The 16,964-nt window shown below is 38.1% G+C and overlaps 1 protein-coding gene across 3 annotated transcripts in view; it reads right to left on the reverse strand.

Moving 5' to 3' along the window:
- The window catches only part of GMDS (GDP-mannose 4,6-dehydratase), a 641,402-nt gene that overhangs the window by 467,240 nt on the left and 157,198 nt on the right, over nt 1-16,964 (reverse strand). For all 3 annotated transcript variants that reach the window (XM_025890977.2, XM_025890978.2, XM_073877510.1), the window contains 2 exons: nt 9,756-9,800; nt 1,343-1,430 (listed from right to left, as the gene is read on the reverse strand). In XM_025890977.2, coding sequence (XP_025746762.1) covers nt 1,343-1,430; nt 9,756-9,800 — 133 coding nt within the window. The remainder of the gene's footprint in view (nt 1-1,342; nt 1,431-9,755; nt 9,801-16,964) is intronic.

Below are 16,964 nucleotides of genomic sequence, written 5' to 3' on the forward strand. Positions count from 1 at the left end.
AATGCTACAAAGAGGATTTGTAAAAACTCAAATGAACTTTTTTTTTTTAAATCTTATCAAGACAGATGTTATACAGTTAATGTATCTTATGGTTCCCAGGTAGTTTGTAAGATGTGTTACATAACAGTGAGATTCAGACCCCCCCCCAAAAAAAACTCATGAAAATGCATATATTGTCTAAAGAACTCTGTAATACACCAGTAATAGTGAATCAGATACTTTTATCTAGCAATTTTAAAGTACTTCATAAACATCAATCCTTAAGCCAACCACGAAATGCCTGATGTAGAGACATAACTGATTAGGACAACTAGCCTATTCTAACCCTAAATCTCAGCATATCCTTACACTGATACATGTAGATAGGCAATTAGCTAGCTTGATATTTTGTTATTTTTACATAAAATTGATCTATGTCTAGACCCAATGGAACTACCATTCTGCACTTTGCACAAAAATGATAATAATTTTCAAGAAGGATGTACTGAATAACCTGAATATTAAGGTAAAAGGCCTTTAGTGGAGACAACTACATTAACCTGCAAATATTTGGTGCTCTGAAATGAATACAGAATGATTTATGCTTTACATGCTGACTGAATCATCCCTGCTAGCTGGAAAAACTGGACAAGCAAAGCAGGCTGAACTTAGGAGTTAAAAACCCAGGGTCCTGGTCCTAGCTCTGTCTTTTACATGGTATGTGACCTCAATAAAGTTACCACCTCTCTCTGCCTCTATTTCCTCATCTGTAAAATGGTTTCACTCACAAGCTTAGGAGCTGCTATAAAGGGCAAATGAGAAAACACTGTGACTGGGCTACGTAGACTATCTGGCTACATTCAGGCAACTTTATTAAAAATAACATGCAACTGCAAATACTGACAGTGATCTGTAAAGCAATTAAATATAGTTTTGATTGCCACCTGTTTTTGGACCTGTCTTCACAAATTATTTTAAAAATTAAATAAATGTACAAAGATCGCTTAGCTTGATTACATTAGACCAAACATAAAAAGCAAAGGAGTGTTCTGTGAATATGGACCTGATCTTACTTGAGGGGATAAGGACACCTGGAGAAGGGTGATCAAAGGCATGTCTACTCTTGGTTTCTTGAGCAGCATCACCTGACCAATAACCTGTAACAGCCTAACCAAGATGACACTGTGGCCCAGGGGCAGCAAGCAATGGAAAGGTTTTCAAAGCATGCAGATAGCATTCAATGTAGGCAATTCATGGGTAAATAATTGCAACTCGATGGGCTTTGAGAAAAATGACATTTGAAAATAACTTATCATAATATAGGAAGCTACAGAAAGAAATTTTAGTAAAGAAAATGACTTACTTCCTTCAATATGAGCCTGGGGGTTCTTATACAGATGTTCAATTCGACCTGTATTGAACGAACTGGATCGCCGCACAATTCCATGGACCTGCATTTTTTATAATGTGGAAAGATAAGAAATTATAAATGTGCAATGAGGATTAATAAGCAACTCAGAGGTTCTTTTGTTAATGCTTACCTTGTGAAAAAATGACTATAACCTATAAGCCTATAACTTATGAACATTATCTTTAAATTATTAAAAATAGTTCCACTGCTTACTTTCTCCCCTACCACTGCCCACCAGCCACCAGCATTGTACCTCCATCTCTCTGCCATGTTTTCACTGCCAATCTCAACAAAAGTAATTAGATAATTATGTGACTTCACAGCAAATGCTTAGTTACAGATACTCAAATGTCTCCTTTTCCAAACACACACACACTTAGAGCCCTGCTGCTGACAAAATATCTCTTCAGTTTGAAACCGAAGACAGACCATGTGAGGCCATATCGGTAAAACTGCCTTGCAGCCTCTGTAACACAAAAGCATGAGGCCGAGAGGCTCTGATGCCACCACATCCTTCCAGTGTCCTCAGAGCTGTGCATCGTGCACCTATTACATATATATATAAATATACCTGCGTCCACAAATATAAACAAACAGCAGCTGCTATTATCCAGCTTTGCAGAAAAGAAATAGCATAGATTAGGGACAAGACTTATACTCTACTAGATTTAAGATATCAAGAAAACTCAAATGAAGAAAGGATTTTTTTATTTTTTCAATTTTTATCTTTATCTTAACCATTATTAGTATGAGGGGGAAGAAAGTCCTTGGAAAAAGAATGCATACCTGTCTGATACCAAAGAAAAGACTATTTGTGTCTGACACATAAGAGAAATTGTTCAAGACCTGGTCTCACGTCCTCCTTATGTCAAGATTACTCCCTTTGTGTTGCCAATGCTAATACAAGTTTATGTCACCAGCTGCCCAAGTTCCAGTTCTACTGGGGGCAGTTTTAATCCTTCACTTATTTTAGAAGTGTTCCTTCAAATGTTGGGCAGTTTCATTTGCAGCTGAATACACTTCTATATTTTAACTCAATCGTTTTCTGTCTATTTCAAACCGAAATTAATCCTTGGCATGACTCGAATATTCCAAATGCTGGGGGGGGGCAGAATTATAAGCACATAAGACTTTCTTTCAAATAGAAAGACATCTCATCGTCATTTTATATGGCATACATGAGAAATTAACTTTTGCAAAGGATACAACACACGCACAATTAGTAATTCTTTTGGTTAGCTGCTTTAGCAAAGAAAAAAGCACTCATCCACACTATGTTCCAAAAGAACTAAGCCCAAGAAAATGTGGTAAAAATGAAAATATTTTTAAGAAGGGAACATCACAAACTTCGTTAACTAAAATTTTAGGAGGCAAACTGTAAAATCTAGGAAATATTAAACTGAGATTTGAGTATACATCTCCATTCCTTAATTTAGAAGTGGATAAAATAACATATCAAGCTTAGAATTTATTCTACTTCATGGTCTCCAATTTTTTAAGTTGTTACTTAATTGTAAAGTTGAACTGCTCTACAAACAATAATTTTGTTTAACAATTTTTTGTTTAATAAAAACCAAGTTCACATACGTATATATAGCAAAATTGGTGTTTGCCACCAAGTTATTTCTGAAATATAGCTCTCTCAGATGTAAGCAGAGCTTTATTTCATTGGATATAAAGGAATTTCTATGTTCTAAAAAACAGATCATTTAATTTTGACAATGAAAATAATAATAATAATATGATTTAGTCTCTCTTTTCTCTTAATTGCTGGATTCCGGGTAAGTCACATATTCCAACAACCTGAAAAAAGAGAAACTCCATATACATACACCTTGCATATAAACATTAAAGGCTCTGATAAAAATATTAAATGATATTGATGGATTCAATTAAAATCAGACAACTACACAAAGTCACAGCAAATAAATAACATAGGACTTTTTGTCACACTTATAACGAAAAGCATTAAGCCATAGGTTTTTTTTTAATATGAAAAAATGTGTTTTAATTTCCCCTCGCTCCCAACTTTTGGTATGTGTATACAGGGAAAGAAAGAACTGCCAAATGCTTAATCCATGACAGCAAGTATTATTCTAAGAACTAATGAAAGCTGAGTCTGTCTGCCTCAGAGACAGGTGAAATACAAACTTTAAGACAAGCCAAAATGTGTGCAAACTGGATAATCTAGTTAAGAATTTGAGATTAACAGCTTTCTCTTCACAGAAGGGATGTATGTAAGGTTATTGTTTGTTTTTATAAGGATTTGGGGGGGGGGAGAGATGAGTTAGGAAACCAAAGCGAAAAGATAAATGAGCTGAATATGACTCCATGTAAACTTAATCAAAATCACTATTATCTTGTAGCAGTTCAAAAAGAAAATATAATTCTGAAACACTGAAGTCTTAAACAGAAAGGAGTATTTTGACAAACAAATTTCATGTCCCATTTAACTAAGTTGATGAAAAGGAAAATTTCAAGTTCTCTCAACGTCAGAACAAAGTTTGATTTCAAAACCTAGAGTCAGATTAGGCAATATAACAGAGAAATGCTTGCTCATGTATTTGTTTACTTATTACAATCACGAAAACAGAAAATTGTTACCACTGGATTTCATATCCTTCAGTATCTGTTTGTTATTTCAATCAAGAAAGAAAATTATTACCACTAGATTTCAAATTCTTCAATGTCTAGATTTCTCTTGGAAGCAAGGATAACTCCCCAGGGATGTTTAATGCCACTTGCCTTTTGAAAAGCACAGATTATAGAGGTAACATCAATAGCTAACATGTACATGGCAATGACCATATGCCAGACACTGCTCTTCATAGACACTAAATCACTTATCCTCACAACACCCTTCCTTATATTACTCCCATTCTACAGGTGAGGACACTGCCTGAGATCACAAAGCCAGTGGAAGTGGTCAAGCTAAACTGTACACATGGTCCATCCTACCAACACTCAGTATGTTTCCAATGAAATACATAAAACTTTTGCCTTTTTTCACCAAGGCTTCTACAGTATTCGACAACCCAAAATATCTTCCAGATTCTCACAGATCATGAATGGATGCATGGGAACTCCAGGTTCTAACAAATAATCTCCCAGAGATAACTGGACAATCCTTATATGTCATTTCCTTTCTGTTCTCCTTATATTCCCTAGTCATAATTCCTCTCTTAGAAGAAAACCCACAATTTACCTATTCTTCATTTTAAATTCTGATATGCTGTGTTGTATTTGTTGCCATGTTATTTAATATTTAAAATTTTTCATTTATTCCCAGACATATTTTTGCTTTTTAAAAAAATTAAATTTGTCTTTTGTTTTTCTGGTTTCTGGTTTCTCTGTGTTTTAGGGTACAAAATGGGTACAAAAGTATGTGTTGTTGTCTTATCTGCTAACAGTGATGCTAGGAAGGCACTTGAAACTTTCATAAGAAGCTTCACTTCTATTAATGTTCCTTTTCCCCTCATGCCCAGAAGGAATGCACACAGGGCTAAGATCCTAGGAAATGTAACAGGTCTGCCTTTACTAATGCTAATTAATAAACTGGACTAAGGAGCCTTCTATAAAATCTATAGCCCTAGGCTTGTCAGCATCAAGTACTGTGTCATCTTGTCACTCTTGTATCAGTTAAAGCCCCACAAATCCTACAGAACTTCTCTGGACTGTTTTCCACATACTGTCTCACCTAATCTTCAAGACAACCTTAGGAAACAGGTACATTTATCATCCCCTTTTACCTGAGAAACTAAGTCTCAGAAAGGCCCAGTGACCTGCCCAAGGCCACAGAGCCAGCCAGTGGCAAAGGAGGATTAGAACACAGACTGTCTAGCACCCGAGCCTAAGGGTCTCCTTGCCACAGTGAGCTAGATGGCCTCTTTCACCTTTGTTGCTCTGAAGATGGTTGACGGGTGTTTAAGGGAGAATTATCCTTTGCACTTCAACAACTGTAGAATTAACTATTTGAAGTTTTAAAGGGCAATTTTTTAAAAAAGATTTTATGTATTCATTTGCGTGAGAGAGACACAGAGAGCACAAACAGCGGGAGAGGCAGAGGAAGAAGCATATTCCCTGCTGAGCCAGGAGCCCAGTGCAGGGCTTGATCTCAGGATCCCAGGATCATGACCTGAGCCGAAGGCAGATGCTTAACCGACTGAGCCACCCAGGCACCCCTAAAGGGCGATCTTTTTAAAAAAAAACCTGATAATTCTTAGTTTTCCTCTTCATGAGATGACACCTATATTCTATAAATAATAAGTGTTAGATTCACTCTCTTTGTGCTCTCCTTAATGATTAATGTTAAGCAAAATTCAAGAAACAAGCAACATTAAAAACTATAACTTTAAACCTTTTAGAGTCTCTTCTCAGTGAGAACTGGACCAGGAATAAAGCAACCCTTCACTTTCTCATATTAAATAGTTCATTCAGGGATGCGTGGGTGGCTCAGCAGGGAGTCTGTTTCTCTCTCTCCCTCTGCCCCTCCCCACTGCTCATGCTCTGTCTCTGTCTCTCTCTCAAATAAATAATAAAATCTTTAAAAATAAATAGATAGATAGCTAGATCATTCAAAACACGACCAGATGCATGGATTTCAGTGGCCACATTAGAAGGCCCCACAGCTTCAGGAATCTAATGTGTAAGGTCATACAAAGTATTTAACCATAACTAATGGGTCTATTCATACATATGATATTCCTTTTCAAGTCATATGCAAATGTCTATTTTCGCTTTAAAGTTAGCCAAGCTTTTTATACCTTTACTCTGCTTTTTTGACTAAAGAAAAAGTAAAGGAATCTATGTAACTATGCTATGCTAATTCTGTAGAGAGTGTTTGTCTTTGCCTATGCGGCCACCTCATCACTACCCCACCAACCTATCTCTGCTCTTCAATTTGCGCCCCCAACTGACTACTGCTTGTCCGTACAATCCATGCCTTCCCACCTTCACAATGAAAGGCTGACTTTGCCATTGCTAGACAATTAAAGTTTGCCCCTTTCTGTTCTAGGAAGAACTCAGCCTCATTATCAAGCCTATTCATAGAATCTGTAGCTCTTCTTCCCAGTGTTCATTTGTTTCTGGTTTGTACTCTGCTACCCCAAAGTATATTGTTTCCAGGTATTTCTTAGCCTAGTGATATTCCTTATACAAAGACTAAATCCAAAATAGTGTAAGAGCTCAGAGAAGGAAAACCCCACCAATTAAGATACCTTAAGAAATTCTGTTCATCTTCGCCTTATGATTAAATGATCTCATTTGAACCTATAGTAGTACTGGCTCTCAAACTGTAAGATCCAGGAGAGTGGCATCAGCAACAACTGGGGGCTTGTTCGAAAGGCTGATTCCCAGACCCCAGAACCAGCCATCCTCATCTTTATGGGGCCTCTGGGGGCTCTGATGCACACTGCAGGTTGAGAACCTGCTAAGTTCCTGATGTTGACCCTCTGGATTCAGGTACAGACAGGTGTCTCCTCTTACCCTACTGAATGCAATTTACTAACCCTATTATCTTCCTCATGGTCTTGAGCAACCAGGGACTGCTGGCTGATAATTCTGGAAAATTTCCAATATAGCCTCTTCAAAAAATTTATTTCAACTCAAGCTCAAAAAAGATGAAGTCCGTGCCACCATTATATTTCCCTTAACAGCTTATCCTCCAATTACAGCCATCTCTTAAAATGGAAGACAGCAGCCTATTAAAACTGAATACAATATGGATAAACACCTTTTCGCTCCCCTATTCCTACAAAGCTCATATTTCCTCTGGACTATGAGAAGGAATCATTTCTGATTATGCTTTGTAGTTCTATACCTTCCTCCTGTATTGTCTATATTATCTCCTTCTATCAATTTATGGCTCTCACTCCTAAACCTCTCTTCTCTTGCCAATCATTGTTTCAATGATTCATTTCTCCCATTAACTGTGATTTGCCAAGTGGGCCTTCTGTTGTCTTTATCAGAATCAAATCTGCTCTTATGATTTCAAATGCCAATGGAACAAAAACATTTGTAGCTCATCTGGCAGTCCTAGGTTCTCATTACATTTATTTCTAAGTCTGTCATCCATTTGGGAACATTACTACCCATCTTCTGAAGTCTGCTAGTTCCTTAACAAGCCACCTAAGTGGAGCTTTGAATGTCTCTGTGCATGCCTTCTTCCTAGCCATTTCCAGTAACACTAAGAGCACCATCATGTTAACTGAGGCTATTCACCGTCTACCATATAGACATTAACCCTAGGCCCTATCACTAGTCCACCGCATTATCACAGTGACTACTCCACCTTATACCACCATACCTGCTCCGTTTTCCTCTGGACTAGCTGCAGACACTACTTGTTGCCACCATCCTCATCTCATGTCTTAGTCCCCCATGCCCTCCTTGGAAGTAAATTTCAACATCCATGCAGCTTAAGCACTCCTTCTGACATACCACCTCACTCTTCAAAACTGCAATGACCATGATGGGGTTCAGGACATCCTACCCCAAATTATGGCACCGTGGTGTACGGAATATTTTAAGCTGAAGGAATGTGACAAAACAATAGAACCAGGGAAGTCGCTCTAACTTTCCCCCTGCTCTTCTCCCTTAAAATAGTCATGAAATGCTCCAGTGAGAGGTGCCCTCCACCATAACTGGAAAAAAGGAACATCCATATCTCTGAAGACAAGGGGATGCCAAAAAGAATCCAAACAAACAGATCTTGTTAAGTTTCCCATACTTACCTCATACTCCTTGACCTGTCATATTTCTCCAAGACCATCCATTCTTCATTGAACCTAACATAAAAATACTTAGCCTTAATGGTTTCTTTGGATCTTCATTTCCTTATAAAGGTTCCCAGTCACATAAAACTTAATATTAAATAAACTTGTATGCTTTTCAGTTTAATTTTCAGACCCAGCCAGGGACCCTAAGAGGGTTGAGGAAAACTATTTTCCTCCTCCACATTAAACCAACAAAGATTAACAGGAGAAATTTCTACAGTTTTCTCAAACTCCTTCTATTTTCTCAAACTCCTTCAGCTTAAAATATCCAATACGCTAAAGTACCACATCTTGGGGTGGCACGTCCTGAACCCCATCAGTTGTTGCTAAGTTCCTTCCCCACTAACTCCTCTCTAGCTACCAAACACCTCTCAGCCAGTGCCAACACCTGAAACAAAGTAATTTATCTGCCAATCCTTCCCTTTTAGATTTATTGAAGCACTAAATTAATGTAGTCTGAATAAATTATCAGTCTTTATCTAAAACCAACTCTTCTGTACTATATATGATCTACTCTAAAATTCTCTGCTCTGCAGAATATGAATGTATCACTCAATTATAGCAATCTGTATATGAACATAAGTGCACATGTATGCTTTCATAATTACATTTGTCTTATTTTCATATTTTTGCAAGATATAAACCTGGCTGGTTAGGTAAGGGAACAGAAGGTGCTAAACATATCTCCTATTCTTAAAGTCTAAAAGTCAAGGCTCTCAAAAGATTATGAGTTATAGTAAGAAAATTCATTTCCTTTTCTTCAAATCCTGTTGGCATTTAGATGCCAAATTCCTTGTTGTTTTTCCATCTGCCCACAGTGCACATTTTTTTTAAACAGTATACCTGCAAACAGAATAATCCAGAGAATCCAAATTTATTAATATAAACACTCCCAAATCAGGCCAGAGCATATGGGTCACTGTATAGGTTTTTGTTCTCTGTACAGCATGAACTTATATACAGAAAACTATTCTTAAAAAAGGTAACATGCACACATGAAGTTACATCAAATTTAATATGAAAACCTGTTTCCTTTAAAGAAAGCAGAAAATGTTCGAGGAGAGGACAAAAGAGGAGAAAAAGAAGACGACGGTGATGACGCCAGCAGCAAACCCAGAAGTTTCAGCTTCCATAAAATATATGGCTGCCTATTAGAACGAAAAAAATCTCTGAGTGTAAATGTTTCATTCAAGCTTGCCAAAGATCAGCTTAGTTTTTATTGCTCTGTGCAATTTCCGAATTAAGTGACTTCACTGTGAGTGGGACTTTTTTATGTAACACATTACATCATAAATTAACCCTAATAATGTTATAGCTTTTAGCTTACCCAGGCTGCTTTATCTGAGAATGTGGGAAGCGTGCAAAGCAGTTAAACACTAAGGAACAGGGGGAAGCCACCAGTGCTCACCAGCAGATAAATAGCACAATGAACTGGCATGGTTACAAGCCAAGCGGCACATTCTTCCCCTGATTTTGATTTGTTATCGGAGTTTCAGTGGAAAACACACACAGGAGGACGGCGGCAGAGGAAGCAGGAGGCCACTGTGTCCAAGTGATTCCACCAGCCTGTGCTTGCTCACTGAGTCACTCACCTCGTAGCCTTTCTCCAGCAGGAACTCAGCCAAGTATGAACCATCCTGGGAAGAGAAGGAAAATTGACAATTGTCAGATCCATCACGGCTAGCGTAGAAGGCAGCCAAGACTGAGAGCTTTGAGAAATGCACTGAAGGGGCTATATGAACTTAAATTAAGGATCATGGCAACCAGAATAAAAATAATACAGCTAATGATGTTAAAAACAAAACAGTATTCCTCTTTCCACTGTTCACTAAGCATTTTCATAGACACTATTTCACTTGAGTACCACAGAAGTACGGCAAAGTGTTAGCATTGTCCAATTTACTGGGTAAGAAACAAAATCCAGGGACATAATATGGGGCAACAGAGAGAACATGACATTTCGACAGATGTGGGTTTGGTTAGGTTTTGCCACTTACTAGCTGTGTGAAATATGCAAAATATGTGTAGCAAAGCAGAAGGTCTTGGTACTACAGGAACATAAAACAGGAATCAGACTAATTCTGGGTGGTTGTGAAAAAGGAATCATGGGTAAAGGAATGAGATGGGAGCTGTGAGGACTTGGGGAGAACACAGGTGAGTGTAAGCAGGAGGCAGGGAACACCAGAGCGTTATTAACATTGCTGAAAAAAGACACTATGGCAGAGAGGAGGTAGGTGAGCGCCTTTGTGGAGGAAGACCTTCTAGGCACTGGTGGGAGTTGGCTTCTAACTCAAGCGTTCTGGAAAGTCACTGAAAAAAGAGTTTTGGGGGTGCGGGTGCTAAACACGATCAGATTTGTATTATTATCACTGAATATATATGCATAACACACACACTCATAAACTTTAAATAAAAGGATATTTATTTTTTGTAAAGTAGGAAGGATGCATCTTTTTTTCAAAGATTTTATTTATTTGAAAGCAAGAGAGAGCACAAGCAGGGTGAAGGGCAGAGAGAGAAGTAGACTCCCCACTGAGCAGGGAGCCTGAAATGGGACTCAATCCTGGGACTCCAGAATCATGACCTGAGCCAAAGGCAGACGCTTAACCAACTGAGCCACCCAGGTGCCCCGGAAGGATGCATCTTAAATTGTGCAGTTATTCCCTATATTAAGATGAAGGTATCTGACTAAACACAGATTCTCAAATGGCTTTTAATAACTCTTGTAAAAATTTATAGGGTACCTGGGTGGATCAGTCGTAAAGCATCTGCCTTCAGCTCAGGTCATGATCCCAGCGTCCTGGGATCAAGCCCCGCATCGGGCTCCCTGCTCAGCGGGAAGCCTGCTTCTCCCTCTCCCACTCCCCCTGCTTGTGTTCCCTCTCTGGCTGTGTCTCTCTCTGTCAAATAAATAAATAAAATCTTTAAAAAAAAATTCTACATAGGGGGGAATGCTATTTAAACTAAAATATTTCATGTGCCACTTTTAGGGAAAGAAAGTATGAGAGTCATCTAATAAAACTATTAAAAGGCCAAAAGCTGAGAAATCACTGTTCTAGAGGAACTATAAAAGCTACCAGCCTTGCTCAAAATATGAATTGGGTAGACATTTTGCAATCAATCCTGTTAACTGCCCACCTGTTTTCAGCCCGGGTCAGTCCCCTCCATCCCATCCAGACTTAAACGTAAAAATGGGAGGCTCCAACTACTGGAAATTTGTGTATTCAAAAGTAGCTGGGACTATTTGGGAGTATCTGGGTTTTCTTTGGTTTCCTCAGTTTGAAAAAGTTTAAAATATCCCTCTGAGTTTCAAAAGTTCTTACCAGATATTCCAGGAAAAAGAAAAATGAAACAAGTCTTATTATTGTAACTAGTTGACTTAAAGCTGGAAATGGAGACACCCTATGGGTCCTGAAAATGACAGGGCTGCCAAGAGAGTGTTTACTACATTAATGCAGAAGTCACACATAAATTCAGGCAGGATGACAAGGCAAGGTATACAAGGGACACATTTTGTGGTTCATTAAAACCTCCAACAGATTTTCTTCTGACTTCTTGACATAAATATTCTGGTTTATAGACTCATGTAGAGAAAAAGAGAAATGGTTTGGCATATTCCTTCTCCTCTCCATCTTATGATATACACACAATTGCATGGTTTTTAAAATATCCAACATGCAAACTAAATCAGATAAGAGGGCTGAGCAATACAGACTAGGACAGGGCAGGTCAGTCTACATGACCATCGGAAATGTGAGAATAATGGGTAGTCTTATAAATCAATCAGTGAGAAAGCAGCTTAATAGAAAAAGTATTTACAATCAGAAGAATAATTTTACAGCAGTTTGGAAAGCCCTAGAATGTATCAAGTTTTGTTTCATTGTTAGTATTAGTGTTGTCATTTTGAAGCAGGCAACACCATACTTTTCATGTTCCATAATTTCTCTTGGAATAAAAAGTTAAAATGCTTTGTGTTCTCCGATGGCTGCATACAATGTTTAAAAAAAAAAAAGGCAGAGGTGAAAGTGCTAGAGATCCATGGGGGCAGGGAAAGCTGTGATTATTCAGAAAGCTGATGTGAAACAGACCTGACCAGGCCTGAACCCTGTCAATAAGGTCTTGTTCTTCTCACCCAGGGCCCTTCTCAAACTTTCCAACCGCACTGGAACATTCTGAACCAGCAGGGCACTCACTTCCTCCTGACTTCCTTGCCAGGTCTCTCAAGTGATAGGGCCTGAGCTGCACAATGAGTGGGAAATGGAGCAGAGCGAAGGCTCCTGGTCTCTGGCCTAGGGAGCCCAGCTGGCCTCCCCTTGTCCTCTCCCTGAGCCCCTAAGTGTACTCCACAGGGAGACACAGTATCTAAGCAGGCAGGCGTCAGCCAAGCCAACAAGATCATTGTTTCTGCCTCCTCTAGAAGAACAGGGTTGTTGGAGAAAGCTTCAATCAGACTAATAACTGAAATGTCATGGCAACTGAGAACCTACAACTGACATTAAAAATTCTGATACTTAATTCCTTGGAACACAAGGAACTAAATGAACTTAAATTTCCAACTCATTTGCTATGAACACAATTAATCTGGTACAAATTCCAGCCTGGGTTCAATCCTTGTTACAGAAAACTTTTAACTGAGGAGATAATGTCCCAATTGTGACTCTTAAATTTAATTTTGTACATGGTTATTAAGGGTATCCATTTCATATTAAATGCTGTGCAGATTTAAGGAATCACCATGGCTGTAACATTTTCTATCTTATTCTTGCAAGAACTCGGCCCGGAAGGCAAGGAGCCACTGGCATCTGAGGTCAACAAGGCACAAGACAGTAGCCAATTTGCATATTATCACACTACAGGGGTAAAGCCAGAACTGGAATCCAAGTTGCGCATTATTCTGACCTAGAAAATCAACCTCCTTCCTCACCCTCCTCCACCTGGGACCTACCAAAACATGTCAAAACCCAACAAAATAATAAAAAACCATAACAGATTTCATTTTTAAACCAAATTGACTTAGTCATTTCCCATTACGGAGTGTTTTGTGGATTAATCAGTGCTTCTAGTTTTAATTAAGTGACATCATGTAATTTTAGAACTCCAGAGCTCAGAGGAAGGAGACAGTAAACAGCACCTGAGATTCCTCAGGTCGTGTTTGGGCCCTACTCAGGAAGCAGTACAGTATTGTTTGAAGGTGGACTTGGACTGACTGTGGCTGTATTATTTGGAGGCTCTAGAGCCAAGGAGGGCACTACCCAAGGACCAAAAGTGCCAGATTTAGGTATGCCGGATGCCTACAGTCCCTATATTTGGGTATCTCTATTTTTCACCTTCCATGAAATACTCAGAAATGTTCTAGATCAACACCCATAAAAATAAAGAATAATTCCAAAAATTAGTTCAATCATATCTTGACTATAGTATTAAAATTACGTAAAATTACACATCTATAAAAAGCTAAGGAAGTACAGAAAGTTTACCCTTCTCCCGATGACCACAGAAGGCTTTATTAAGCACTGACTGATCCTCCAGCCCACATCCAAATACATATGTGCCAGGGAGTCTACCTTCCTGCAGAGGAGACTAGCATTTCTCTTCTCCCTTCAAACATGGATGCACTTACAGCCCAGAAGGATAAATGAAAAGGACACTTTCTTATATGCAATTTGAGAACCTGGCTCCTCTGAAATGCATGCTAAATTATACTGTGTGTTTCTGCCTAAGCACCATTTGGCAGCTTCTTCGCATAAGATAAGTAGTATTGGGCTAAAGAAATCATGCCACTAATAAATGAATTTCTTTGTTTAGATCATCTCAAGCATCAGGAAATAGAATGTCCCTCCTGTAAGGAGAGAAAGCACCAATTTACACTGCCCTTTATGTTCTATAACTCTACAAATTCTAATTACTCTAAAATAAGCATCTTTTCAGCTAATAGCAATTACAGTATCAAAGTAATCTGTACCTCCCCATGAGAGAAATGCAAAAACCTCAATGACTAACACAGAATGCAGTTCTGAATTAGAATGAAAACCTCCAATGGCAAGACTGGCAATGTAGTGTGAAGAATACAGAAGCAGAATAATATTTGAAAAGTATTTTCACCTGGCTCATGTTTGTAACACAAAACACTACATAAAATCTTTTTTAAACTCACAGAATTCAAAAGACCATAGGGATTAATTAATCTAACCCTCTCATTTTACAGATCAGGAAATTGAGATTCAAAACAGTTAAATGTTTAGTGTACAGTCACACAGTTTGGAAGTAGCAGAATCTGCTCTCCCCCTCAAAAAAAGTCTTCAGACTCTCAGACCTCAGAATTTTTCACTATAAAATACTGCAAAAAAAAAAAAATCCAAGATGAAGAGACTGGACTAATACCTACAGTTGACACATTAATGCATTACCAAGTGAAGAACAAGAATACAGCCAACAATTATCAGTGGAGTGAAAACTAGCTGACCAAGTGGTAGACAAGAAACCAGGATATCATCAATATTTAAAACATAAATAATTTCCAATTCCTGTAGTCTTTTAAAGTTAACAATTATTTCCCCATAAAAGCTGCTGCCGCGGAAAAACAGACTTTCACTTACTTTGATTTACTTCCTGGTAGAGAGGAGCACTGTAATCCAGAAATGTTATCAACAAACTCTGAATAATAAAGACTTAATTGTGCCCAGCAGCTAAGATATTCTTTCTGTAACCACCCCTTCCCTCTGACTATTTGCCAGGGAACAAGCCCTTCAAACAGGTGGAAGTGACAGGGGCTCTGTCACTAAACATAAGACTTTCTTTTTTTTTTTTAAGATTTTATTTATTTATTTGACAGAGAGAAACACAGCAAGAGAGGGAACACAAGCAGGGGGAGTGGGAGAGGGAGAAGCAGGCTTCCCGCCAAGCAGGGAGCCCGATGCGGGGCTTGATCCCAGGACTCTGGGATCATGACCTGAGCTGAAGGCAGACGCTTAACGACAGAGCCACCCAGGCGCCCCCAAACATAAGACTTTCCAGTAAATCATCATGAGCTGGAAGGTTGAAAGAAACATTTTAAAAAGAAGATTGTAATATTGAATCTTGTGTCCATGGTAAATTTTTTTAAAAAGATTTACTTATGAAAAAATATCAGAGAGAAGCAATGACCTAAAAGGTTAATTTTAAAAAACTTTTTTTTCCAATTTTACAGGTTAAAAAATGATGTGTTTTTTTTTCCATTTTTTGGCTGGTATTAAGACTGGAGAGTTTTTTGTTTGTGACCATATATACTATTTCTTCTAGGAATTATTTATTTTTATCTTTTCTATTTTTTGTCCACTTTTCTAGTATGCTGTATTTTGCCAACTGGTTTGTTCTTGTATCTAGAACATAAATAAAACTGATTGATTTTTCTAATATAAGCTACTCAAAAAATATTTTGAAACAGTTTAGCAGATTTTCAGTGGCACAACTCCCATAATTAGTTGGTTTAAAATACATGTTCCTTTCAAATTGCAAATGATTATTGTACATTCTTAGTTTAATGAGCAAGAAAGAATGCAAACACCAAAACTTGAATTCGAGCTACATTTGCCCAACCCAGCATTTGTAATATTGTTAATCTCAACAGAGTAAAATAAACTTCTGTAATTAGACAAATGCTTTAAGGAAAATGGGATTAAAGGGTTAACATAAGGGGGTAGAAAGGAAACAGTTATTAGTAAGGTGTAGAGAGACAATTTTTAATTATGTAATTAGAAAGGCAACACACACACATAACACTAACACAGCCCCAGAAATGCTTAAGAAGCCTCGAAAGGAAATCCAAAGGCATTTATTAACAGCCTGCAAGTGTGCTGGGCGTACATACTACATAGACACATCAAGGGTGAGCCAACCTTTCATGTCTTCATGCATATAAGTATGCCCAAAGAATACTGTATCACACTGATTTGCTTTCCTTTTTTTAATGTGTAAGGTCCTTTAGTTTGAACGTCTGTGTTTCTTTCTCTCCTGCTCTCCCATTCTTCACTCAGGCTGAAGCTTTTATCCTTCTGAGATTAAAAAAAAAAAAGTCTTCATATGACCTACTATTACTACAAATGATAATAGTATTAATAACAATAATAAGCATATATATAGCACTTACGGTATGCCAGGCATGTACTAAATGCTTCACATTCATTAACTGTAAATCTTCATAATAACCCTGTGTAGTAGACACTATTATCTCCATTTTACAAATGAGCAAACTGACGTGAACTGAGACCAAGTAACCTGCCCAAGATGTTGGTATGGTAAACAGAGCAAGGATGTGAAATACACACACACACACACACACACACACACACACAATTTATGTATATATATTTGTAACAAATTATTTATATGACAATTTGCTTTACTAATAGGATCAATCATTCCATAATGATAGGCCTACCAATGTTTTAACATAAAATTTGGTCTCCGTAGAATTCATTAACAATACAAAGTGTCCCAGATTAGTGAATATCAAACATCCACTTGGGCCATAGGTGTTATGAAATAAAGGACAGGAAGGAAATAAGAGATTTAGTCCCTGCCCTATTGCTCTGAGAAGTATCTGGGAAGCCAGGCATTTCCTGGCCTAGATAGGATTATGCTCCAACACTGGCTCAGACCTCCACATTTCACACACATCAGCAAACCTACACGTGGACAGATTGAGAATAGTAACCAGGTAACCTGTCCAGCTAATCAAAATGTTCTGCTATCAGGAACACCAGTAGATGCATGAGTCATGGACAGAGGGTGGCAAGGCTGTGTAGATAAAAGAAAAGCTATGA

This window comes from Callorhinus ursinus, unplaced genomic scaffold (genome assembly GCF_003265705.2).
Source record: "Callorhinus ursinus isolate GAN/ISIS: 27379988/994484 unplaced genomic scaffold, GSC_fseal_2.0 scaffold26, whole genome shotgun sequence".
In the NCBI taxonomy this organism is placed as follows: domain Eukaryota; kingdom Metazoa; phylum Chordata; class Mammalia; order Carnivora; family Otariidae; genus Callorhinus; species Callorhinus ursinus.